Source organism: Mus musculus, chromosome 16, assembly GCF_000001635.26.
Source record: "Mus musculus strain C57BL/6J chromosome 16, GRCm38.p6 C57BL/6J".
Lineage (NCBI taxonomy): Eukaryota > Metazoa > Chordata > Mammalia > Rodentia > Muridae > Mus > Mus musculus.
In genome coordinates, this window is record NC_000082.6 from 66,804,773 (window position 1) to 66,831,443 (window position 26,671).

Here is a 26,671-nt window from a genome sequence, read left to right on the forward strand (position 1 = left end):
TAGGAAAATTGAAAGGACATAGAGAAAGACTCTTTGGAAGTAAATTAATTGCCAGAAGAAAGCTGAAGATTCTTTTCTTTAGTTAATAAAACATGCTTTGAATAAAAAGTAAAATCGTATTTGTAATATTCACTAGTGTAAAAGGTAAACTAACAATATTGCAAATACAGTAAAAAAGTGATCACAAAAACTAACTGTAATCAAAAGAAAAATAATATGTATTTTTTAAGAAAGAGAAAAGTTATCCAGTGAGACTGAAATATCACAGTTGACAGAAACAAAAAAACACATTAAAATATATACAACTACTTCAGTATTTAAATGAAAGCTTAACTTATATAATATAATGGAATAATTTTATTACCTAAGATTATGCAAATGATCTGACAACCTCCAAAGGGTAACTCAGGGAAAAATAATAATAATGTGAATACTCGATATTAGAACAGTCACTTTTGACAATAGCTGAGTATCTTCCTAATGATTGTGAATGTATGCCTGTCAAACAACCTAAAATTAACAAATTGTGATGTTTAATCTGGGAGTCAAAATGATAATACTTTAAATTAATCTGTATAAGTTTAATGCAAATGATACAAAAAGTTCTTATTTATTTTTCTCGTTTTTTCTTTCTAAAGGCACAATCGCTGGCTCACAACCTAATATTTTATTCAAATTAGGATATTGAGGTAACCAATGTTAACTGAATCATTATATGAAAGGCAGACCGTGAAATCAATGTGACATTGAATGCATAACCCATCATCTCTCAAAGTTGATCCTGTATATAAGTTTGATTGAAAAATGAAGAAATAAAGAGGAAAGGAAAGTAATTACATGACCAAGGAATATTGCTAAGATGTAGGATAATGCATCATTCTCAGAAACATTAAAATACTGAAGTGCATTTTGATTTAATTTTAGATAATAGCTCATTAAGAACAGATTTAAAAGGTTCATACCCAGACCCAAAAGGACATGCATGGTATGTACTCACTGATAAATGGATATTAGCCAAAAAGTACAGAATGCCCATTATATACCCTCCAGGGACCCAAAGAAGTAAAACAAGAAGGAAGACCCAAGTAAGGATGCTTAAATCCCACTTAGAAGGGGGAACAAAATAGTCATGAGAAGCAGTTACAGAGAGAGATCAAGATGATAGTGGGGAAAGTGAGGGTTGGAGGTGGGGCAGGATCAAGCATGGGGAGAGACAGGACAGAGGCTCGGAGGGTCAGAAGAATGAATGGAAATATTCACCTGTAGGGGGTTTGGAGTAGGGGGAATCTCTAAGAAGTCCCAGAGACATAGGATGGTAAGAGACTCCCAAGACTCAATGTGGGTGATATTAACCAAAAATCACAACAGTGGGGTGATGGAACCTGAAGACACAGAACCCCCAGTGGATGGATGGGGACACTAACTCAACTAAAATATATTAGACCACAATATATTGCTCCCATCTAAGAGAAATGCAGGGACAAAAAAATGGAGCAAAGACTGAAGGAATGACCTACCAATGACCAGCCCAACACTGGGATCCTTCCCACAAATGGGGCACCAAACCCTGATACTATTACTGATGCTATGTTGGGCTTGCAGACTGGAGCCTAGCATGGCTATCTTCTGAGAGGCTCTACCTACCAGCTGACTGAGACTGATGCAGGTACCCACAGTGAAACATGGGATGGAGGTCAGGGACTCCTATAGAAGAGTTAGGTCAAGGATGGAAGGAACTGAAGGGGATTACAACCCCATAGGAAGACCAACAGTATCAACTAACCTGTATCTCTGGGAGCTCCCACAGACTGAGCCACCAACCAAAGAGCACGTATGGGCTGGTCCTAGACCTCCTGCACATGTGGTGGAGAGGGCTGCCATGTCTGATATCAGTGGGAAAGGATATGCCTAATCCTGTAGAGACTTGGTGGAGGGATAAGGTAGGAGCCCTCTTAAACTTTAAGGGGAGGAGGAGGGAGCAAAAACTCTGTGAATGGGGACTGAGAGAAGGGACCAGAATGGGGTAACATTTGGTATGTAAATAAATAAAATGATTAATTAATTTTTTAAAAAATTCATTAAAAAGCAAAGATGTTTTCTTTTTTTATTTATTAGATATTTAAAAAAATTTATTAGGTATTTTCCTCATTTACATTTCCAATGCTATCCCAAAAGTCCCCCATACCCTCCCCCCCCACTCCCCTACACACCCACTCCCACTTTTTGACCCTGGCATTCCCCTGTACTGGGGCAAAGATGTTTTCTAAATGAGGGTTTTGGAAACATCTTCTCAACTTCTGTAAACACCTATTAAGATATTGTTTTTATTTAGTACAAGACTATGGATTTGGTAAATGTATTTTACTATTATTTTAAAAATTGTGATACATTAAAAATATCAAGAATTTGGTTTAGTATATCTGTCTTTAAGTAAGCAATTTTTAAAAAATTGATGAATTAAAAAAAAACACTGAAATCTGGGTTTATGTTAATTCAAATGGTTTAATATTCACATTTAGATAAACAAAACACTAAGTGGTTCACTGCTACTTTCCTGATTAATAACAAGTCATATACTAAGAAGTGTAAATAAAATTAGGAAGTATTTAGCCAATTCAAAAATTGGCTGCAACACTATCTTTGATTTGCTTGGTTTACAAGAAAATGTAGCAGAATCCTGTTAAACTCTTTGGGTGAAAATTGTGATGCAGGAAGGGCAATGGAACAGGGATAGTTGTGTTGTAATGAATGTGCTTGGAGGTACTGCCCATGTGCAAGAGCACTCCACAAAGCCAGGTATCGCTGAGCATGTAATTCAATGAATTCAATCTCAGATTTTACATAATTAAAACATGACCAACCCCTGAACTAATTTTTAATGTTGTTCTTGTTTTAGGGGCAAATGCTTACTGCCCAAGAGATTCCGCATTCTTGAGTTTATAACCTTCATCCTCAGTTTCCCACTAGGTAGGGTTTTTGGAAATGTGTCTTATCTTTTGATGGGGGGAATAACACTGTAAGGGAGGACGGGGGGGGGGGACTGCTATCACTATATAAATTATTCCACTGTTATCTCTTTCAGATATTGTTATTTCATGCCTGAAATATCTCCTACTCTTCTAGCATTCCAATTCCTTCTTCAAACCCTAAATTCCAGTGCTAAATCTCAGAATACCATGTGTGAAAAGGTACACTCATTCCTCTGTAGCTCTGTTTCCTCTTCTGCAGTGCAATAAATGACCACAAACTTAGTGAATGAAAACAAAACAAATTTGCTCTCCTGTGGGTTATAAAGCTCAATCTGGTTTTCCCATTACAAAATCAAAAATCTTCCTGGAAGCCTAAAGTTCCCTTGTAAGCCTCATAGACTTCTTCAAGTTCATTGGTGCTCAGAAGTTCATTTTTTTTTTCTTATTCTGTTCATCTGAGGATTCAGTTTTCTTATTGATGATGGGATGTATCTATGCTCCTAGAATTTACTAACAGTTCTCTAGCATATGGTTCCAATAAACTATTTAAACAGGTATTGATTTACTTCAAGACGGACAGAAAAAAACTTCCTGACCCTTCTTCTTTTAAAAACCTTATCTTATTATGCATGCCAGATTCGCTTCTGATAATTTCCTTTATAATAGTGCAAAAGGCATCTATGGCTATGTGTGCTGGATTTCTTTTACCATATAAGGTAAAGTTATCAAAACAGCCACCTCACTTTAAATTCAGGATCTCCTCCTACACATAAGGAGAGAGGTTACATAAGGATGCTGGGTCCTTGAGGGTTATCACAAATTTTGCTTAATGCATTAAAGTAAAAGCTAGTTATCCAGAAAAGAAAAATCTCAAGATTTGGTAATAAGAAATGCTCAAACTGCAAATTACCAAGCATATAAATAGAATGAAAACTTTAATGCAGCTGCCAGCTCTCAGGGCGCTGAATGATTTAGGAAGGCAGTGCACATCTTTTTGCACAGTAAATGGCATAGACTCAGACTTCCTTACTTCCTAGAAGATTAAAGGCTGCAGTGAACACCTGTGATTTGGATGTTGAGCTGCCCAGAGGCACCAAAAGGGTGTCTGAGTTGGTGCCTGGAGGGGCACAGAACCCAGAGCGAGATGGAATGGTGATGGTTTCATTCTACTGTTGAAAGCTTTTAGAAAAAAAAATAAATTTCAGTACTGCTAGGAGAATACATTTCTAACTCCCTAGTCTGGAGTAGAAGAGTATCAAAACACATCTGAATCCTACCTCCCTGGTTGTCTTGCCTAAGCATATCCTCTATAAAATTTCATCAGTATTTGAAGCGCTTACCTTAACTACAGGGATAAATTAAATCCCTTCCTGTAGAATGTCCTATAAGTTATTCCCATCTCCAATTCTAGTGATGGATTTGCTAAGACCTATTTATTCAGTGGTTTGATTTTATTTACTAAATGCCTGCTTATGAATGACCACCTGAGGGTTTTGATTTTTCCATAAATAGGACCAGTATCTGCTACCTTGGCACAAAAACAACAGGTAATTCATGTATTTGAGCCTGGGAGGATGCAGGTTTATACAATCATCTGTCGTTTGAGAATGTACTAATGAACCACTGTTCTTTCTGTTTTGTTTATAATTTTAATTTAGAGATTCACATACCTTAACAATCATTATTTGTTAATTATAGAAATGACAAAAATGATGAAAATCTAAAATGTACTCGGTGATTTTTGTACCTGGCAGGAATTTGTCCTGTGTTATCTGCAGAAGAAGTATCAAGGAGACACTATTATAGGGATTTTAGATGAGAAGACAAAAATCTCAAAAATGAAGGACTTCAACACAAGTAATTGATACTTATGCTTTTGTCTAAATGAATGAAGTCCTCTGTAGATAGAAGTGATTAAGTAATGCTCTCTAAAAAAAATAAAAATCACCCAGAAACACAACACACACACACACACACACACACACACACACACACACACACACACACACACACAAATCGATATGACAGGTAATCTAAAAAAAATACTTATTTTTATACACATTCATCTTCATAGAAAAAATCCTAATAATGATTGTTTTAATAACGAAGTCACCTTTAACATCTCCAGGTTAAGGGCCTTGGACTCTTCATGGGACACTTCTTTCACATGCACTGACATACTGGGAAGCTGAGGCCCATTAGAGAACTCTTACTGAACTGAATTGGATTGGATTCTAGTAGCTTCACTTTCCCATCTGTGTTATACTTAAGGCTTATGTGTGTTGAAAGTTGCAAGTAATGCTGTAGAAAATTCTGCCAGGCATTAATGGAAGTCATACATTTTTATCTCTGGAAAGATATGAGGTAGTGCACCATGATGATGGACCACTCCTTGCCGCGCATAGTGTGGGCTAAAATAACTGTTCTGTAAAATAGCACTTAGCAAATTCAGAGGACAGCGGGCAAAATGAATGTCCGCGCTGTGCAGACTACTGCACTCATCTTATTTACATGGATGCCTATCGAAGGGAAGTTTACAACACCCAGGAAACTCACCATCTTGTTGGTAAGACAAATGGCCTAGATACACACAGGAGTTGTAAACAAACAAAATGATGTACAGATGAATTAAAGTGTGTCTGTGCAGGGGGCGGTGTCATAACAGTTCTATAAACTGTTATTGCATTGGAGAGCATAAGGGAAAGAGGCTTGGTAACTTCAGAATACAGAATAGGATACCACCTCCCTTCTCATATCTTCAGTTTTGCTTGATACTTGATATTCAAAGGGAAAGCCAGATTTGTTAGAAACAAATCTATTGAAAAAATTAATATATTACTGTTTTTTTTCATGACGTTACAATGTTAAGTACAATCAGTTAATATTAATGAACTATCTAGTGTGTTACCTCTTTATTTAGCCTGGGGAGTCAGGGAAGACTAATCCTTGGAACATCGAGAAAATACTAAGAACTTGTATTCAACAAACTACTTCACTATGTTAAGTTTAGGGAAAGATGCCAGTTATAAAAACAGTTCACTGGGCTGGAGGAATGGTTCACCCTTTAAAAGACCTCGTTCAGAAGACCTAGCTTCAATTCCCAGCATACACACCAGGCAATCACAACTACCTACAACTCTGACATCCTCTTCCAGTCTCCACAGATATCCTAATATATATATTTTACAATTCCCACAAATACATACATACACATCTTCATAAAAACATGCACATGAACATGGACATGCACATACACCTAAATACAAAGAAAAAGTCCTTCCACAATCATTGACATAATACATTTAAGAAATTCTTGCGATCCTAAACCGATTCTTTCATGGAAAACATCTACTGTGAGGCTTAACTGTATATTGCTGCCTAGACTATTTCTGTAAGCTGCAGAAAGAATTTTAAACATATCCAGTAGTATAGGGCTTTCCATTAGAAGTGTCTAACATAAAACTGACTGGAACAAATGCTTGTCACACTCAGATTACCAGGGAGCCAGAGTGAAAGATTAGCTTAGAGAGATCTGAAAAGGTTCAGAAAAATCTACTACATATATTTTAAAGTCAGGATTAGGGTGGACTTTATTGAGCCTGCTGAAATACAAGATTCAGGGTACATGGTGATCTGAATATTAACTTTAGAATGGTAAAGTGTTCAATATTAATATAATGTCTTATACTACTAGTTAATCTTATTGCTAGAATTTAAGATAAGATGGTCAATAGGTTAAAATTATTGATAAGATGCTAAGATAAGATGGTCAATAGGTTAAAATTATTGATAAGATGCTATCAGGAGAGTATACATGTAGGAAGTAAGATAGAATACACATGGCAGCAATTTTTATATCACAATCTTGCTATGTTAAGCCCACCCACATGCCATGATGAGTTTTCACTGCTAAGAATCAACTAATTGGATACAAGATAAGAACAGCTTGTAAAAGTAATTAGAGTGGTTGGCATAGCATGTAGTATAGAAATTTATGCCAAAAATTATATCATTACATGTAATAGGCAACTTGTTTGAGCAGCCTCCACAAACAACTATCATCTAACTCTCAACTAACAATCACCCCTGCACAACTGATTACTAATGGATAGGTGATACCAGGTCTAAAATCTTCTTCATATGAGATTCAAGGTACACCAATCATACTAGGATGAACTACGTAATCAGTCATATACTAGCAATTTCCTATTGGAATTTTCCTTCTGTGAAAACCTTAGTTTATGCATGTTTTGTGTGTGTCAGAGAAAGCCTGGAGTCAGTACAAAAACCTCTAAATTATTGTGGATTTTTGCTGAAACAAACGCTTACATTATTGAGACTCATTAGAAATCAAATTTATAATGTGTAGGTTTTCTTTCAAGATATAATAATACCAAAAGTCTACAAAATAAAGAAATAACTCCTATCATCTCCTTGATTACAATATCTATTATATCTATGAGCATTGAAATAGTGGTTTGTTTACTACTCTATGTCTTCAAAAATCAATCTATATATTTTTTTACTTTTCCATTAACTTCTTTTCTGGCCTAGTCTTCTCAGAAGCATATATTATTAGTTCTACAATTGGGATTTTTTTTAACATATGAAGAGAAAAGGAAGTACACAGTGGTTATATTAATGATTTTTATTTAGTTAGTTTATATCTGTTTCAGCATTGCATGTATGCATGTGTGCATATATGAGAAAAACTTGCAGGGGTGGATTCTCTCATTCTATCAGTGGATTCCTGAAACCCAACCCCAAGCAGACTTGGCCTCAGACCTTTATCTGTACTGAGGCATCGTGCTGCCTTGTAGTGAAGATAATACATTTTTTGAAATTATATAATAAGAAATTATTAAATCTCATTAAAATTAAATTGAATATTAAGCAATGCTGTGGTCTGAAACATAGAGTAAATTCTCTGTTTTTCACCCAGTGTAACAGTTTCATTAATGTTGACTCGGCACTTGCCCACGCTTTACCTTTGATTTCTTTGTCATTTTTGAACCATCTTATATCAGCCGCAGGCTTACTGCCGGACGTCTTACACGTCAGCTGCATCAGGTCTCCCTCCATGACGGGTGACGAAAATCCACTAATCTGAGGCTTCTCCGGAACACCTAGAATGTAATAAGGAAAAGAGTGTCACTCTCCAGTGATGACCCAAATGTCTGTATCCTAAAATAAGCTTTTTTTTTTTTTTTGGATATAGAAAATATTTATACACAGTGTCCAGAAAGAGTTTGAAATTTTACACACTTCAAGGTAGTATTTTAAATAAAAATTATAAAATTTCACCTGCAAAAATAGTCTTTGTAAGGCTTTACGTACAATTCAAATATATGTGATTTACCAGTGTGGCAATCTAGAAGGTAAACAGCATTAAGTAAAATATTCATAAAACACATTTCTCTTTTCTCAACACTATGCATTATCTAATCTAGAAACTTTAATTCCTGATTTTATAATTCTCAAACCTCAAAAAGGAATCATTATATTCCCTGTATTTTATTCAAGAAAATTAGATTTTGAATAAGGGATTCATGTATGCTTACATCCGTACTGGCTTTTGATTCTTTGAAAGTAGAGAATTCATCTCAATATTTTTCATTAGAAACTCAACTGTGTTTGGAGAATCATGATGTCTGCCTACTATTTTAACTATCGCTACTTTGTTCTGTTTCAAATCACCTCACGTAAATAATTAATACTTTCAAAATATGTGTGAGTGAGTTAAAAACATAATATCATACATTTAAAATAGATTTTATTGTATTTGTTTGTATCACATGTATGCCTGTGAGTGAACTGGTACGAGTTCATGTGGACAGCTGTACAAATGCCATGGCTAGCATGTAGGAGTCACAGGAAAACTCTTGAGCTGTTCTTCACCTTCTACCTTGTCTGAGGCCGGCTCTTTCCTATTCTCAGCCATCGTGATGGCAACTCCAGGATCGATGGATCACAAGCATCCTAAGAGTTCTCCATCCTCGCCTCCCATTTAGCTGCAGAAATGCTGGGGAAAAAGAACTGTGCTACCTCACCAGACTTTTACATGGGTACCAAGTGTCTGAAATCAGCTCAATCGGCTTCTGCATGAAGTGCTTTTACCTGCAGAGCCATCCCCACAGCCTGAAAAAAAAAACAAAACCCACACATTTCCTATCCTATATTATTCAACTATTTTCTTGGGGGGTTGCTGAATATCATGTAGCATTATTCTGTAATAAATGTGCCTGGAAGTTGTCCTTATTTTAGGACTTTAACTTAATTTCTGAGGATTTTAAAAGGTAAGAATATTAGAAAGTTCCAGTATGTAATATACAAAGAAAAATGACAAGGAAGATAAGCTAGAAATAAGCTTACTTCTCTTAACTAGCTAGTTGGTCTGTGTGGGCTCACCTCCAAACCCGTTAAAGAAAAAAAAATCAATGTCATACTGCAATTTAATAAACTGCACTCTGTAGTCATTTATTTTGTGAGTCTTGAGTTGGCTTTACAGAACAATGCATTAACCTTAGGCAATTGTTATCTTGGAACATTCCACTTTAGTGGATGTATCTTGTCCTTAACGGCAAACTTGTGAACATTTTTATGAAATAGTTCCACAGGGACTTGCAATGAAACGTATTTCACATCCCAAGCACAGAACCAATTCGCTAGCTGGATTAACTTTAATATTCCTACCCAAAAGGATGTTATGCATTGGCTATTTTAAATGCAACGCTGTGCCTTTATCTATCTAAAAAGGAAGGCAAGCTAGGGGCAAAAAGAAAAAAAAATCAATCTTTAAATTTCTCAAACTTGTTCAGTACACAGGTGCGTTTCAATGAACTGCAGCAATTTCAGCTGACTAGGGCCCTGTGGAGTCGATGGGCTCTGAGCTGAGGCCTTATTGCCTCTGAATCTCTACGAATGTGTTGCTTTTTTAACGTTACTTTAACCTTTTGGAAAATGGCCTGATACTTAGAGGATAAAAGCACAAGGAAGCTACAAGCTGCATGCACAAGTGACATTACATACTTCATTTATGGGTCTAGAAAATACACATTTTTCTTCTTTTAAATAGAGACACATGGAAAAGTCGGGGCCATGTAAATGCACTAGCGTACCAAAAAAAGAGGTCGTTTTTGAAACCCACGGGTTATTAGGGGAGGCTCTCATCAGGTGACTTAGACAATAAGATAAAGAACATCCTTTGCACATAAGGAAGAGTCACTGTGCCCAGTATTTGATCACTTTTTAAATGGCTTTAAATCACACTGCATATACATGACCTTGGTATAAAATTAATTGGAAGAAGAATAAATTCAGTGCCTAAGACACAGTATAGCATCATGCTTTCTGCCATTCACTCTAACCTTTGTACCTGCCTTTGTCCATTTCTGAAATTAAAGCAACTAAGTGATTCCTAAAGGTGTTTTTCTGGGAGGCAGCAATAAATTAAATTATGTCTATTGATTTGACTGACGTGCAATAAATATTTTCTGATTGAAACATGCTGTAGCAGGGCACATTTTTCTGAGAGTGTGATTCCATGGTGTTAGTGTCTAGCACTTACCCAGGACAGTGAGATAGGCCTTGGAAGTTTTGACAGGCATTGTAAATAAGGAGCAGGTGTACTGTCCTTCATCCGAGAGAGACACATCACTGACACTGATGCTCAACTCATGCCAAGAAGCGCGAACCAGCTCGATCCGATTGTCCCTTAAAGCTGGAAAGAGAAAATAGTGAAAATGTGAATAACATAACACACCACAACTATATATATAAAACATAGATTTTGGACACAATACAACAGATATTTTATTTAACATTACATTCAATTTTTGCAACCTGGAATACAGTAAAGAATGTTTCAAGGTCTATATTTAAAAATATAGAACAATTAAGAGTTACTTAACCACTGAAGAAAAAAAATATTATGTGGTCAAGTTCTGTAAAAAACTTTCAGTGAGGAAGAGATTGATGGTGATAAAAATGGTTTTTCTTTACATTCATTTTATAGAATGAATAATATTGGCAAAAATACTATGAAAATGAATGACATACATTTGTGGAACTGAGACTGCTAGAAATCTTGCAAGACACCAACAAATAATTTCTGTATATTAAAAAGTCCCTGCCATAGAGACAGTTACTGAACATTACTTTCACCGGAGCTGACATTTAGCTGAAAAGTACCTGGGTCTTACCTGCTGCTTATATTTGCTCTGATTGGGTAGTGTATTATGGTAATATATTCTTAGGTTAAAATTGCTTTTCTCCTACAAATACTTCTAGAGTGTCTGCTAGAATGTTAAGAATTTTGTACATTTTCACTCAGTTGGGAGGAAAAATGAAAGTTTATTATGTACTTCATTAAGAAAAGCAATAAAATCTAGAATCAAGCAAGAGAGAGCGAAGAGTTTTCTCACTGACAACCAGCCAGAGAAAACAAATAAATCCCCACTGTATTCTGTGACTTGTTTCCATTAGAAACAGAGAAATAATCAGTACAAAGCTGGAATGCCGTTCCTCACCTTCACCCCTGGGAAGTCTCGCCTGGGGAATAGCTGTTTCCTAAAGTCACAAGTCTAACGTAGAAATTAATGTCCATTCATGTGTAACTGAATAAGTCCATTGGACCAGATAGTACCACAAAGTCTGACAAAAACTGGACTCTTCCGTGAAGCATACATAAAATGTAAATGCAGACCAGGATCTGATATATACCCTTAAAACACGCTGGATGTACCTAGTGAGCATGTGAGCATTTCTTCTAGGCTCCGCCCAACAGTTACCTACCAACAGCCAGGTTGGAGCCTGGCTTGCTATAAAAAGACTGTTTGGCCTCTCCTGAGCTCTCTGACCCTTTTATCTCTTTCTGATTCCCCTCCCTCTTTCTGTCCTCTCTTTCTCCTTCCTGCTCCTCCCTCTCTCCACAGGCTGCTGCTGCTCCTGTTTCTGCTCCTGCTCCTCCTTCTCCCCCTCCTCCTCCTTCTTCCTCCTCTCCTTCTCTGACCCTCTCTTTCTCTGCCCCCTCCCATGCCCTCAAATAAACTTCATTTTAAACTATGAATAGTACCTCAGGGCATGAGGGGATGCCTCAGCATGGGTCTCTGCTAAGGCACCTCCTCCCGCCACACCATAACTGCACCTCACAAAACATGTCACCTAGAAGTGATCTTCTATTCCTATGGCATCCAGCCTTGATGTAACAAAGATTCCTGGGTAAAATTCACTAATCACTTATTTCTACTGTAACTGATTTATACTCTTGATAGGACTCAGAGTCGCCTAGGAGATAAAGCTCAGCACATGACTCTTAGGAATTAGATGAGTTAGTAGAGACAAGAAGAGCCATATCTATTGTGGGTGTCGCCATTCCTTAGGCTGACGTCCTGTGCTGAGTAAAAGAGAGAAAGGCAGCTGAGCAGAGCACTTCTCTGACTTTGACTCGGGTTCAGTGTGCCAGCTGTTTTCTTTCCTATTACCAGTGCTTACCTGTTGTGATGCACAATATTCCCTGGAGTTCTAAGTCAAATAAACACTCTCTTCCTCAAGTTGCTTTTGCTCGGTATTTTTGTTAAGAACTAAGGAACTAATACACTAGCCAGGACAAACACTAGGAAAATCATAATTTTAGTGAAGAGAGTAACCAAGGAACCAACACTAATCAGAATCAGGTATTGGCATTTTCTGACAAAGATTTTAAAGAAGCTAGCATGACTCTGAACACAACTTAATATGCAGTAACGAATTACAATAGAACAATTTGAAAACATAGAAAAGTTAGTAAAATAAAGTTAGTTAAAACAATAATCACAAAATCCAAAAAATGAAACCATCATATTTATCCAGCCACAAATGAATGTATTAAAAAAACACACATATAGAATGCATATATATAATCTAACTTTATGTAGATCTAAAAATAATTGAAATTATAACATTTGCAGGAAAATAAGAGCAATTGCAACTCATTATATTCTAGAATAAGCTACACTCAGACAATGTTTATGTTTTCTCTCAAAGGCATAATTTAAATATGAAATTGTAAGTGTATGTGTGAGTGCTTTTACTTGTGTGTTTGTGTGTTCAGAAATTAAAAGGTAATCATGAGGGAGGAAGAGGAGAGGAAGAGATATTAAGGAAGGCAGAAACTGGAGAGGGCAGTGAATGGGGAACTTCCTGGACAGGAGTAGACAGAACCAGCTGCAAGTGGGGACCATACAAAGGCCAGAATGACAGGGTACAGGGCAGGCTCAGCTAAACATGGGGTGATGCATGTAGGCAGAGATGCTGTAAACCCACACAAAATTTCTCACAGCTGCATCCAGCATGCTCCAAGCTGCACTGATGATCTGGTCAACGCCATTACGATTGGGATGTTACAGGTCCAGAGGCAAATAATCTTTGGCTCCATTTAGCATTTGCTAGTCATTTTACCACCCAACTCTGTGTACACAAGCATTCTGTGATTATCAGTTAAGGCTATGAAAATGTATACATTGAATAAATATCACTGATCAGTGAGGTCAGAGCTGATTTGTGTTGTTATCAGCACTAATGTGATGAAACTCATTAGGTTTTATGTTAACCTACACACACACACACACACACACACACACACACACACACACACACATACACACACACACACACACACACACACACATTAAATTAAGTTAAATTAAATTAAATTTTTTAAAATAGGATTTGAAATAAATCAAAGCAATTCCATTGAAATTATCAACATAAAGTAACCTTTACTAGATAAACTTAGTATACAGTACTTTTAAAGGTAGTAGAATTAAAGTCAGAGCATCAGATGTTCTGCTTACAGACAGGAGCCTAGCATGGCTGTCCTCTGAGAGGCTCTATCAGTAGCTGACTGAGACAGATGCAGATATTTATAGCAAACCATTGGACGGAGGTGGGGACCCCTATGGAAGAATTAGGGGAAGGACTGAAGGAGCTGAAGGGGATAAAAATGCCATAAGAAGACCAACAACATCAGTTAACCTGGACCCCTGGCAGCTCCCAGAAACTAAGCCACCAACTAAAGAGCATATATGGGCTGGTCCATGACCCCTGGCACATATGTAGTAGAGGACTTGCTTTGTCTGGCCCCAGTGGGAGAAGATATGTCTAATCCTATAGAGACTTCATGCCCAGGGAAGGAAGATGCAGGGGTGGGGGTGGGAGTACAGGGGGCACCCTCTTAGAGACTGAATGGGAGGAGGGATGGGGTAAAGAACTCTGGGAGGGGGGGACAGGTAGAACAACATTTGGCATGTAAATAAATAAAATAATTAATTAAAAAAAATAAAGTCAGAGGATAAAAATACTCAAACTAGAACAACCAAGAGAACATAGATAGGAAGTTAAAGGTAAAGAATATAGCATGCTGTTAGTGACCCTGTGATACATCCAACCTAGGTGCCACTGCACTATCTGCAGAGAAGAAAGAAAACAAGGCTGTAAAAATAGCAAAAAAGATAACAAATCTTTCCCAAATTGGCAAAATCATAAATGTACAGAACGCCAAGACAGAGGGGATGTGACATGGGAAAAATCAACAGTACAACTCAATATCTGTTAAAATAAATCTTCTAACATTTTGGGAGGAAAAGGGTAATGCCAAATTGTTCCACACACATGCATGTAAGCCTGCTTAATTAGCCCATGTGCACGAGTGAAACCGGAAGTCCTGGGAAACCCCTCACTGGAACCTGCATGAACACAAGCTTCCAGAAGATGATGGTTGGGTTCCTCCATCGTGGGGAATCAACTGTATCCGCTTACAAATTTCCTTACAATACATTTACAGTGACACTTTGAAAATATTTTGAGGTCACAATCTTGTGATAAACTGAATATTGTAATTTCCACAATGCTTTAGTCAGTTCATTTACTGAATACGCTTAGCATTTCAAAGCTTTGGTCAAATTTGATCTACAAATTTTACTTCCTTTGACAACTAGTACTAGAATTCTCCCCTTCCCCAAAAACAAATTTTAAAAAGCCCCCCCAAAAAAAAACAAAATCAAAAGAGCAAGAAATGAAATGTAATGTGAATTTTGTTATTTAAAAATGAATTTGAACACTTAATTCTTGACAATATTATCTCCGTGCTTTGTATTAACTAACATTAATAACTATACTCTGAGATGGAAGAGCAAAAAGAAACCTGGTTTAGGACTTCCTAACTGACACACACGAGCATATATAAATAGGTAAATGACATACCCTCGAAACTAAGACCGTGCTACCACCTTCACAACTACCCCACCACTTTCTTAAAGAGTCTCATTGTTTAGACCAGGCTAGCCAGGAACTTGTAACATTGCCCCAGGTCCCCTGGTTGGAAATGTCGATTCACCATCCTGCCCCTCTTTCTTGGCATCTGCTGACAGATGAGGTCACCTTACAATAAATGCTTTAGGCAAACCCTACTTCCAGTGTTGTCTTTTCAAGTCTGTGAATTCTAGGATGTTATCTAAAGCCTCCTTTCAAACAGCATTTCAAGTATGAGAGGATAAAGAAAGGCCCAGGGTAGTCCAAAGAGGCATGTATGCTCAGCAACTGAATGGGCTCCCTGTGAGCCGGAAGCTGGTCTCACTGTCTCAGCACCCTGAGACATTCAGCGCTGTAGGCATTCAGTGAGTGGCTATTGAATTGACACCAAGCGCCAAACTCTGCCTATATATGATAAGAACGCTGTGAAAAGGGTCCGAACTATAAAGTTCTCTTCGGTATCTCTCCTCGGGACCCTGGTGGGGCCTAAGCAGTGACGAACATAAAGAACATAAACATCATGCTAACTAAAAATTTATTAAGGTTATAGATAGCTGGAGAGTGCTTATAATATCAAATAAGTGATCTATAAAAATATTACATCCCCTCCCCACACAGTTTCCAGGTGTAATTAATCAGGTACTATAATAATTCTTTAACCTTTGTGGATAGTAAGTTCCAAATACAAAGTGATAAAATAAATGTGATATTATTGTTCAAAATGAATTCAGCATTTAAAAAGAATATCCCTTTGAAAACACAATCTAGGTGGGTTTTTTGTTGTTTTGTTTTATTTTGATTTTTTGTTTGTTTGTTTTTTAAAAGAACTCAGATTCTTAGCTTAAAATATTTAAATGATCCCCTAGAAACAATTACAGGAGAACTAATAATGTATGTTTGTATTAAAAGAACAAAAGTGAGTCTTCACAGAGGTGAAAAAGTGAGCTAATATGTTAAGCCAGGCATTCTCAGGTCACGCCTCATCAACACTTAGGTGCCTGCCACCTGCTCCGAATGTGATTTAAATGGTTCGGAGCCCTGAGTTCTGGAGAATTTAATCTTAGCTGCAAATAAGCACTGACCAATGAGTAAGAATCTATTAAATAGTACTTGACTGTGGATAAAATTATTTCCCCAATACACCATTAGTCTAAATGGTTCATCAATTATACAAATGCATATTTAGCTTTCATGCTTGGTAAAATAAAATTCCTAAGATATTTAGAATTCTCCAATTTTAGTCTCCCCCTCCCATTGGGTGGATAGGTGCTGGAATATTTAGCAATTTATATATTAATTAGTTTTAAACGACATGGATTTAACAGTGATCCTGTGAATTTATAATTTACCATCATTTAAGCAAGAACCTGGTATGAAAGCTCATGGAATAGCACAGGGGTACAGTACCTGCTTAGTAAGCATGAGACCCTAGGTTGACAAACCAGCACTCGCACTCACATTTAAAGAAATATAAATAGAAAAATAGCAAAGTAGAAACAGCTAACGATTTACACACACAGTTTTCCCTCATTTAATGCTGTGGTCAACATCAGTGACCACATACCTTTTAAAAACTATTTATTTTTTGAGAATATAATATATTATTTCCCCTCCCTTCTAGTTCCTCCTTGAAAGTCCTTCTGTGGACCCTTTTAAAATGTCTTTCAACTTCTTGGGCCTCTTCTTTGCATTAATTGTTGATATATGCATATATCATATATATTTACATGTACGTATACATATACATATATACTCCTAAATGAATAAATATAGTCTGCTCAGGCTGCTTAGTGCCATTTTATCAGGGTTTTTTGTATGCTTTAGTGCTTTTGGCATTTGATAACCAAATGTTGTGCTTCTCCCAAATAACACTCTTCAATTTCATGCAGTTCTTTGTATAGAACCGTGGCCTTAGGATCTTTTACCCCATGCAATTCAGCATGTCTGTCCTTGCTCTCCTTGTCAAAACGCAGAGTATTAAAGCTCGTTTCCATTCCCGTGGAGCACAAATCAAGTCTTGCATCTGGGGCTCAGGAGTCATTGTGGCAGCGGGTGAAGAAGACAAGTATGTAAAAGCCAGGGACCAAGCGAGCTTGCTATGAGATTTTGTTTCCTAATGACATAAAAAGCTGCACCCATAAAGTCTCCCCTAAATGGCTGTCTAAATGTGATCTGAACAAGGGTACTAATGGTCGGTGTGCTCCAATGGAGCTAAGGGTACACTGGGAGGAGTTCAGGGGCTGAGAGAGATTGTGATTAAGAAGTCTCCACCCTATACAAAGAGCAAGAAGAAATTAAGAAATGCTGAGAGAGGGAGAAAGAGTATTTCTATAAAAGAGCATGCTGATTATCTCATATCAAGTGGCCAGTCCTGCAAACATACATACTAGTTATGAGCAGGCTTTATTTAGAATTGTATACGTATATGCATATACATATACACATGTAACAGCAGTCAATGCGGAAAAAAAAAAAAAAAACAGTTGCCAGGAATTTGAAAGGGACTAAAGAGGGGGTATATGGGAGGACTTGGAGGGAGCAATGGGAAGGGTGGAAACATTATAATCTAAGGAGGGGTATATGGATGGATGTAGAGAAAAGAACGAGCAGAGGGATGATGTTATTATATTATATCTCAAAAACAAGTGAGGTAAAAATAATATTGTCAAACAAGAAAGAAAATCTACTCCCTGATAGTCTTTTTTTGGTGTTTTTGTTTGTTCATAGCTTGGCAATCTTGTCTGATATATGAAAATGTTTCCATCCTTTGTAGTAGAAAGTAGAACCACGGAGTTCCGTCTAAAGCACACAGATGAAAGATCAAGCCAGTGATTCTTTTCCTGTTTTGTTCTTTTGCAGCCAGAGAACATAAAACAATCTAAATCAATCTCCTGGAAAATTGGTAAAAACAACCATTACTTCAGAACTACTATTTGGTATATGACATTTTAGGCTGTGCTGAATCCTTACTGAAACCATAGTAAATGAAGTTTTGAGTAGAAACGTGAACCAAGCCTTAGCAATAAATCTGGGAAGTATGTAGCTATTCGATGGCAGGTTTTCAGCAGTGGAATCGGAGATTTTTAAACGTTTGCCTTTCTTCTTGAAAGTGTATAAAATCAGAGGCAGTACGTACGCACTCCAATACTTAAAATTGCTTATTATGAAACATTTGAAAAAGAAACATGTCTCCAAAAAAACAAAATGTACTAGACACAAATAAACCTAAGTTGAAAGGGCGGTGTGCTTGAAGAATGATTCTAAACGCCTTGCTAATGTCTATCGTTCAGCCTTTCTGCCTTTGCTAAAAACCTGCTCCTCTACTCCTGCCTTCAGGACCCTTCCTAAGGGAACCCCTCTACTCTCTCACTCAGATCTATCACATCATACACACAAACAGCTGCTGTAGCACACGCACATCCTTGCAGGAATCACTCCCTGCAAGATCATGTCTAAGCCTTGTCATATAACATGTGGGCCTTTGCGATCAGTATAATGTCCACTTTCCTTGTCTGCTTTCCCATTCTTCTTTAAAGAAACTTAAAGAAACCCATGTGTATTTGTTCCAGTATGGGCCTTGAAGAGTCTGACGTTATCTTTCAGATGTCCTCAATTTGCACATGTCTTTCAGCTTAATCAGTGTTGTCCTTTCCTGATGAATCCTGCTTTCCTGTCTACTTTGAAGCATATTTGGGTCATCTGTTAGGTTCCCAGAGCTATGACAGTGAGAGGCCCAAGGTCAGCCTTCTCTTGTGCATTATTTGCCATGCTTCTGTGTGTGTTTTTAAGGCTTTGTGACATGATAAACTTTGAGCATCATAGCTGTATAGGAGAAACTTCCAACTGGCCAGAACAATTAACACAATGAACTAAATAAAATTCCCATGCTCTCTACTTAACAAGTGACTGCATAAATAAGTGACAGAGTAGAGGCGTAATTAAGATGGCACTGCCATAGACTAAGTCACCTCAGAGAGGAAAATAGCAACAACAACATACCCAGGAATGAATGACATGTTAGCATCTGACACTCAATTGGAAACTTGGTTCGTAATAGAGCCTGCTTAATATATTTTTATTTTATGAATTTCGACTTAAAGGAAGTTTGATGCTTTCTGGGTTTTTTTTTTTTTTTTAGTTTTAGATCTTTCACTATTTTTACTTATATATTATCAAATATAATCAGTAGAAATAAAAAATAAAACAGGTATTTTTCCATTCTAATTTCATTAGACTAAATGTAAATGTCTCTAAATATCTAAACTTAATTCTAACCACTTAACTGAAAATACAAGGGAACATTAAATGCACTATAAAATGTTATTTTATACCGACCTACATTTAAAAATCTCTTCCTATACCTGTGTTCTGACATTGTAAATATACTCTTCCCAAAGAAACTAAGTAATGTTGTTTCATAACCTCTTTCATGACAACAGAAGAGAAAAGAGCATTGCAATGACAAATTTTAATCTTTGTCTCTCAACTATCTAGATCATAGATATTTAAAGGTATCATGGTCAGGATTCTTTTATTCTATTTTTATTATTAGAAATAGATTACTCTTTTATACAACACATTCCCACCACAGTTTCCCTCCCTCTGTTATCCCTGCCTGCCCTGCACTGCCTACACTCTCACACAAATTCATTACCCTTCTAGTTGTTAATTCAGAAAAGAGCAGGTGACCAAGTAACAATAGCCAAACAGGCAAAACAGGTTATAAGAAAAGGCAAAAGCCCTCCTTTTATCAATGCTAGACAGGGAAACACAATAGGAGAAAAAGGGTTCCAAAAAGCAAGAAACAGAGATATGCAGGCTCTTATCACCACAACAACACCAAACTAACAGCCACATTGTCCACAGAGGACCCAGTACAGACAGACCCTCGCAGGCCCTGTGTTTGCTGCTTCAGTCTCTGTGAGCCAAGGTGAGCTCTGCTTAGTTGATTCAGTGGGCCACGGTCTCCTAATTCCCACTGTTTGTAGTGACAGGACATGCTCAAGGCTATGAGAAGGGAAAGCTGGACACCAGCCCAGCCAAAAACTCTTCACTTGTTGGCCTGCCTGCAAGATATCCTAGGGCAACCATGGCAAACCAATGTTTGGCTTCACTTGTGTGCCATGCCACAAAGAGGGAGCCCATGACCTATGCTGACTGAGCAGCCAGGAGCAAGAGACTACATAGTGCAAAGACCGTGGTCATAAGCAAACACAACTGGGAAAGGGAATCAATGAAGTGATTCCTAATGCTGTTACATTTGTAGACTAGTGCCCTGTCTGGTAATGATCATAGATCCTTCCTCCAGCAGTGATGGGATGGGATGCAGAGACCCACAGGCAGAAACTTTGAGTCTGACTTGGAGATCTCCATAGGGTATCTCCCCTTAGAAAAGTGGAGATCCCACAGACAAGGAGAAGAAAAGATTGTGAGAGCCAGGAAGGTCATGATTTCTATTTGCTCAAGAAATTTTAATGTAACTCTAAGTAACAGGACTATATAACAAGTATACAAATCAAATATTTACTGATAACAATTCATAAAGGCATTTTAAAATAACACCGTAGCACATTCATACTGATGATGCAGATATATTGCTTAGTTTTACATAAAGAATGAAATATTTTGGAATATTTCATATGGCGGGACATAGAGAACCTTCAAACTTTGTCAGGTCTAATTTATACATTTTTAATTTTATAATTTGATTTTATAATTATTGAAAAGAATGCTCTGTATAAATACATAGTGCAACAAGAAAATATACGTTTAAGGAGTTTCTATGTTTTTTTTTAATCTATTCTAATTCTAGTCCAAAATTTGTTTTATGTCTCTTTAAATGAAACTTAAGTCCACAACTCAATCATTGACTCTTAAAATTTCAAACATTTGAATAGCACAATCCACAGGCTCACTCACTTCCCACTTAGATGCCAGTGAATGATCCTCGGTTAATATTGTAAATATTTGATTTTTGTAATGAAATCATCGTATTTCCATATGAGCAAAAAGACTAGCAAGTATGGCAACCCAAAACCTTGATAATGGCCTCAAGTCAGAGCTCAGCTGTTCCAGAGAGAATCCAGTTGCTTTCCATAGTCTGAGACATGACTACTACAAACAGTGCATGTGAGTTCAAACCAAGGTGTTGGTGAAGCTGTCCAATTTGGCCTGGGAAATTGACAGAAACACCTGCTTCCCTTCATTGTGCGTTTAATTTTATATTAATTTTGTGAGATGAAGAATGAGTCAGAATTTAGATGACAAAAACAATTCTGAACAATTTGAAAAAAATGGAAGTACATTTCTTAATATTTTGGTTTATCAGGCATAGCGATAGAGACATGTGTATATGCACACATAGCTTGAAAATAAAAATATTTTCATGACAAATGATCTCTTTCTTCCTTTCCTCAATATTATCTTCTCCTGGTGAAAATAAAAATAAACTTCATTTCTATTAATTTTGTAGGGCTTTTTTTTTTGTATAAAAAACTTTGTGTCAAGAAGTAAAGAATATATAATTTGACAGATGACATGGAAATACAACAGGCAACTTTATGAAATATTGTCTTAAAATGAGAAATATCCAAAGACCTGCAATTTCGAACATGAACATTTGAAATAGAAGAGAGAAGTCTCTCCTAAGAGTGGTAAATATCAATAAAAATATGCACAGCAGACCTCATAAGAAACTACAATTTGACATCCTTCGACTTCAGAATACTTTTTAAGCCTTGAAGGTTAAATAACTCATGAGCATAAAATGTCAATTATGATTTATTTCATATGCCAAATGCCCAAATGCTACAATATGTGTACCACCAGTCATACTTGCTGAATAAAAATCATGTTTACCTACAGTTTCCCTAAAGATGAATGCCTCACATCTGTACTCAATGTATATCAGCTCTATTCTCAACATGAGTAATTTTACTAGGGAAGACTAATGATAGAAAAATCACTACAGTTAAATACAAAGTTTTATACATTTTTCAGGCCATATGCAAACATGGCATTTTCTTCTATTCTTCACAACTGATCATAAGTATTTTGTTTGATATCTCAGAACCATATTTTTCTAGATGTTTCTCATAGTCTGATTTTCCTTGAGAAAACATTTTTCTAAATTTGATCCACTTTGAATTTGGTATATTTCTCTATTGGTCTAAATTCATAGACTAAAAAAATGATGTGATATTTTAAGTGAACAGTTTGTAAGTGCTTATTCTATCCAATACCCTACATATTGTTGTCTTCTCATAGACATAAGAAATTGACATGCTACATCTACCTATATAACTACCATATACAATCATGAAGTGTAACTTTCACAAGGCATTTAGATCAAAGGGAGACGAAAACTATATGCCAATGCTAAAGTTAAATGCATATAAAATGGTGGTTTGGAAAGGAATCTATCCACTTTGATTGAACAAGAAAATCAGCTAGTAGAATTTGTTATCATGAAACTTTGCATCACCCACATTTTCTGAAAGCCTTCAACCAGTGTTTGTACATTTGGAAGGAAAATTTACTGTAGACTTCTGTCCTATAGACAACAATCCCCAACTTGTACTTCCTAGAACTTGAATTTTTAAAAATATTTTAGTTCTGTGCTTGTTATGAAGAAATCAAAATTATGAGTTGAGAGAAATTTTACAGCTCACACAAACTTATATGAAGACTGGAAATCTAGGAACATGTTATAGAGTCAAAAGGTTTTTCTCACCATAGCATCAGTAACAGTGTCAGGCCTTGGGGCCTCCCGCTGAGCTGGATTCCAACTTGAGCCTGTCACTGGGCCTCCTTTTCCTAAGTAATTTTTTTCCTGTTGTATTTTTTTTTGTCCTGTCTGGCCTTTGTTGCTTGCAAGCCTGCTCTTTTCTAAAGAGGAAATGGGTCGGGGGAGGCAGTGGATGTGAGGTTAAAAGGAGGTGGGTGCAGCTGGAAGCAGTGGAGGGAGGGGAAACTCAGGTTTGGATATATTGTATGAGAGAAGAATCTATTTTTCAATAAAATAACAAATAAAACAAGAAAAGATGAAAATATACATCAAATTAAATATATGACATGGAAGGTAAAGTACAAAAGTATATTGCATTTCATTGCTAAGTATAACAATTCAGTTGTGACCTTCAATTATTACTCTGTATCTTGGTTGAAGTGAAACATATGGAAAAGAGGAGTTCTGAAACCCAGAGGGAAAGCTCTGAACTCATACTTCTCTTACTAATTCTCAAGAGGAAAAATCCATACTGTGATGCAGGTACTGCTTCAAAGACTCGTGTACTTGCTGACTCCATGGCTTTCACTTGAGCTTTGAGATTGGACTTGCAGGCTTTGAGCTCTGCTTGCCTTTGGATATATCAGGAGCTTAGCAGTTATCTATCCTGCACTACGGAATAGATCCTAACTCTCCCATGGAGTGTTTCCCCTAAGGTAATAAAGGCCACATGAAAGGGAGGAAGGAACAATACCCTTCTGATTCAGAAAAGACTTAAGACAGATGTGAGGCATATCTCAGAAATTGTTTCTTCCTGTATTCTAAAACGTACTAAGATCGTCTAGCAAATGCTTTCTCGAGTTTTAGACAAAGGACAAAAAAAAAAAAAAAAAAAAACAACAACAACAAAAAAACAATCTTCAAATCAAGTTATTAGAATCAAACCAAGAACTTCTTAGAGAACCAGGTAAACTACCTCCCACATAGTCAATGGGGGAGCAGTAGATTTGTCTCATCAAAGGTCTTTATACTAATGTGCTCTCATGTAGATAATAAAATCACATCATAATGTGACGATGGCAATGATGATAATGACTATGATGATGATGACAGAGTGTTGTTTATTGGATCACCAATTTTGTGTTATCCACTCTATGAAAAAATGATGAACTGCTTACATAGATAGTCTTACTTTGACAGCTTTTTGGGAACATATGCCAGTTATGATTATTTTTTTCCTTTTGATTTTTCTATACTGACCTCATACTCTTGACTCAGTTTCTGGGATTAAGGAAACATTACAATACACTGGCTTATAGTGTTATTTCTTTTCAAAAGATAAAATTTCAAAACATCAGACAGTTTAGAAAAAATTTCACAGTCTCATAACTACTACGTAACAGGATACAGAAGAGTATTCAAGTAGGCTGTCTATAGAACCTATGGTTTCTTAAAGATTTACATTCAAGTAACTTCTTATTCAATATTTAGTAAGACTCATAGCACTTCTGGATCAAATATCTGAATGTTTCCATTACTGTAAGAATAAGTATACAACTAGCCTTATAAATTAAGCAGACCACACAAAAGGAAGCTAATGCTTTTTTTTTCTTTTTATCTTTTTTTTTGACTGAGAAATTGACCAGCCAGAGAATTCCAAGATAGAGGTGCCTGAAGAAGTAACTGGAATTCTATCACCCAGACAGTCCCTACATGTGTATGTTGTAGTAAGAAAGATGGCAGTTCAAAGGCAGTATCTCTACATCTGAACAGGACCTGAGACTAACACCTTCCAGTACAAGGGATGTCAGTATTGTCAACCTAATTTTAGGCAAACGTGGGAACAGGTAGTCATCTGAAGCAATATGCCAAGATGCAGAACATATATGATGTAGAAATCTGTTATAAGACTCTGAGGACCCAGAAATATTAGAAAATTTGAAATCCTACTGAAGGTACAGAAATCCTTGTTACTAAATTGGGAATTGTATAAGAAAGCACCATTTATGTGTTATGAATTGTATAACATGACTATATAAGATTAATAGGCAAAATTATTATTGTCAATTAATGTGGGAATTGTTTTTCTCATTTTAGACACTGATAATTACAGGGGATAAAACCTGGACACTCAGCATTTTTATGACTGCCCTTGGTTCTCATCCAGGGATGGATAAGGGAACTCTGCTTGCTTATCTCCTCTTAAATGAACTTCCTTGCATAGAGGCCCTCAAGAGTGGACCTGAACTCTAGTCTAGAATCTAATCTCTTCTAGTGAACAGTTTAGGGATGAGATCAATATTTTCACAGCCAGAAATGGGTTATATCTATCTCCTACTCTGTACCGGTCTCCTAAATGATGTGACTGTTAGATCATAATAGAAGGGAAAGTAACATTAACATTCACCAGGGCTCTACTGAAAACTTTTAGGGGAAAACCTTTCTGCAGGGTCAACAGGATGTGATCTGCCTTTGGTCTGTATAAAGACTTATAGCTCCAAGCTGTCTAAGACAGAAACAGATTGAAATCTAGATGGGGAATCAGCCACCTGAAAAAGAGAACACATCTCAGAAAGGTAGATTCACTTAACTCTATGCTAAAAGGATAGAAAAGATAATTTTTATCTTCAATGAGATAATTAACACATATAAATATATAAATATATATTTATATCTGTTTATAAATATACACGTATACCCAGAAAGTTAACATATACATACATACAGAGAGAGAGAGAGAGAGAGAGAGAGAGAGAGAGAGAGAAACAGAAATAGAGAAAACTCATTTCATATTTTATTTGGCAATGCTTTCCTGTAAAGGGTTGTCAAGGGACCAAGCTGATCTTTTTAATAAAAGGAAGCAGAGAACAATCGAACGATGAGATGGGCCGGTATACAATTGCAGACCTGCCTAACCTCACAGCTGCATATGTAGCAGAAGATGGCCTTGTCAGCCATCATTGGGAAGAGAGTCCCCTTGGTCTTGCAAACTTTATATGCCCTAGTACAGGGGAACTCCAGGGCCAAGAAGTGGGAGTGGGTGGGTAGGGGAGCAGGGTGAGGGGAGGGTATAGGGAACTTGCGAGATAGTATTTGAAATGTAAATAAAGAAAATATCTAATAAAAAATAAACATACATATGGCATTTTGACATGTCATTTAGAAAAAAAAAGAAAGAAAAGAAATGCTCTTAGACAAAAGGCGGCGGGACAGGGGATGCTATCTTCTTGAAGTAAGGATTGGCAGTACAGCTTTCTAACTCTGAAGAAAGCTAAAAATAAAACTTCTCCATGGGAGCTGCGGTTTCAGATAGCTTACAGGTCTCTGTCAGAGAGGCCAGACTCAAGATGCATATCAAGAAGCTGGGGAGCTGGTTCAGTCAGTAAAGTGCTTGTCTTGTAACCCAGAGGATCAGTGTGTGGATTCTCAGCATCTACATAGAAATAAAGTCTTGGGGCATTTCTACTATCTTAATATTGGGGAGATAGGGTCAGTAGCCCCCTAGGAGCTTGGTAGGTAACCAGTCTTGTTAAACTGGCAATCTCCAGCTTAAGTAGGAGACTCTGTTTCCAAAAAACAGGGGGAGGGCTGGATAAATGGTTCAGTGGTTAAAAGCATGTACTGCTTTGGCAGAGCCCTTGAAACGGGCTCCCAGAAACAAGAATGGAGACCTCACAGATACCGGAAA

General features: G+C 36.9%; 1 protein-coding gene across 7 annotated transcripts in view; it reads right to left on the bottom strand.

The window, feature by feature from the left end:
• Positions 1 to 26,671, bottom strand: part of Cadm2 (cell adhesion molecule 2) — a 965,502-nt gene that overhangs the window by 149,357 nt on the left and 789,474 nt on the right. For all 7 annotated transcript variants that reach the window (XR_001781826.2, NM_001347247.1, XM_006523026.4 and 4 more), the window contains 2 exons: positions 10,537 to 10,689; positions 7,958 to 8,095 (listed from right to left, as the gene is read on the bottom strand). Coding sequence is in view for 6 of the 7 variants with exons in the window: in NM_001347247.1 (NP_001334176.1) it covers positions 7,958 to 8,095; positions 10,537 to 10,689 (291 nt within the window). In the remaining variant the exon portion in view is untranslated. The remainder of the gene's footprint in view (positions 1 to 7,957; positions 8,096 to 10,536; positions 10,690 to 26,671) is intronic.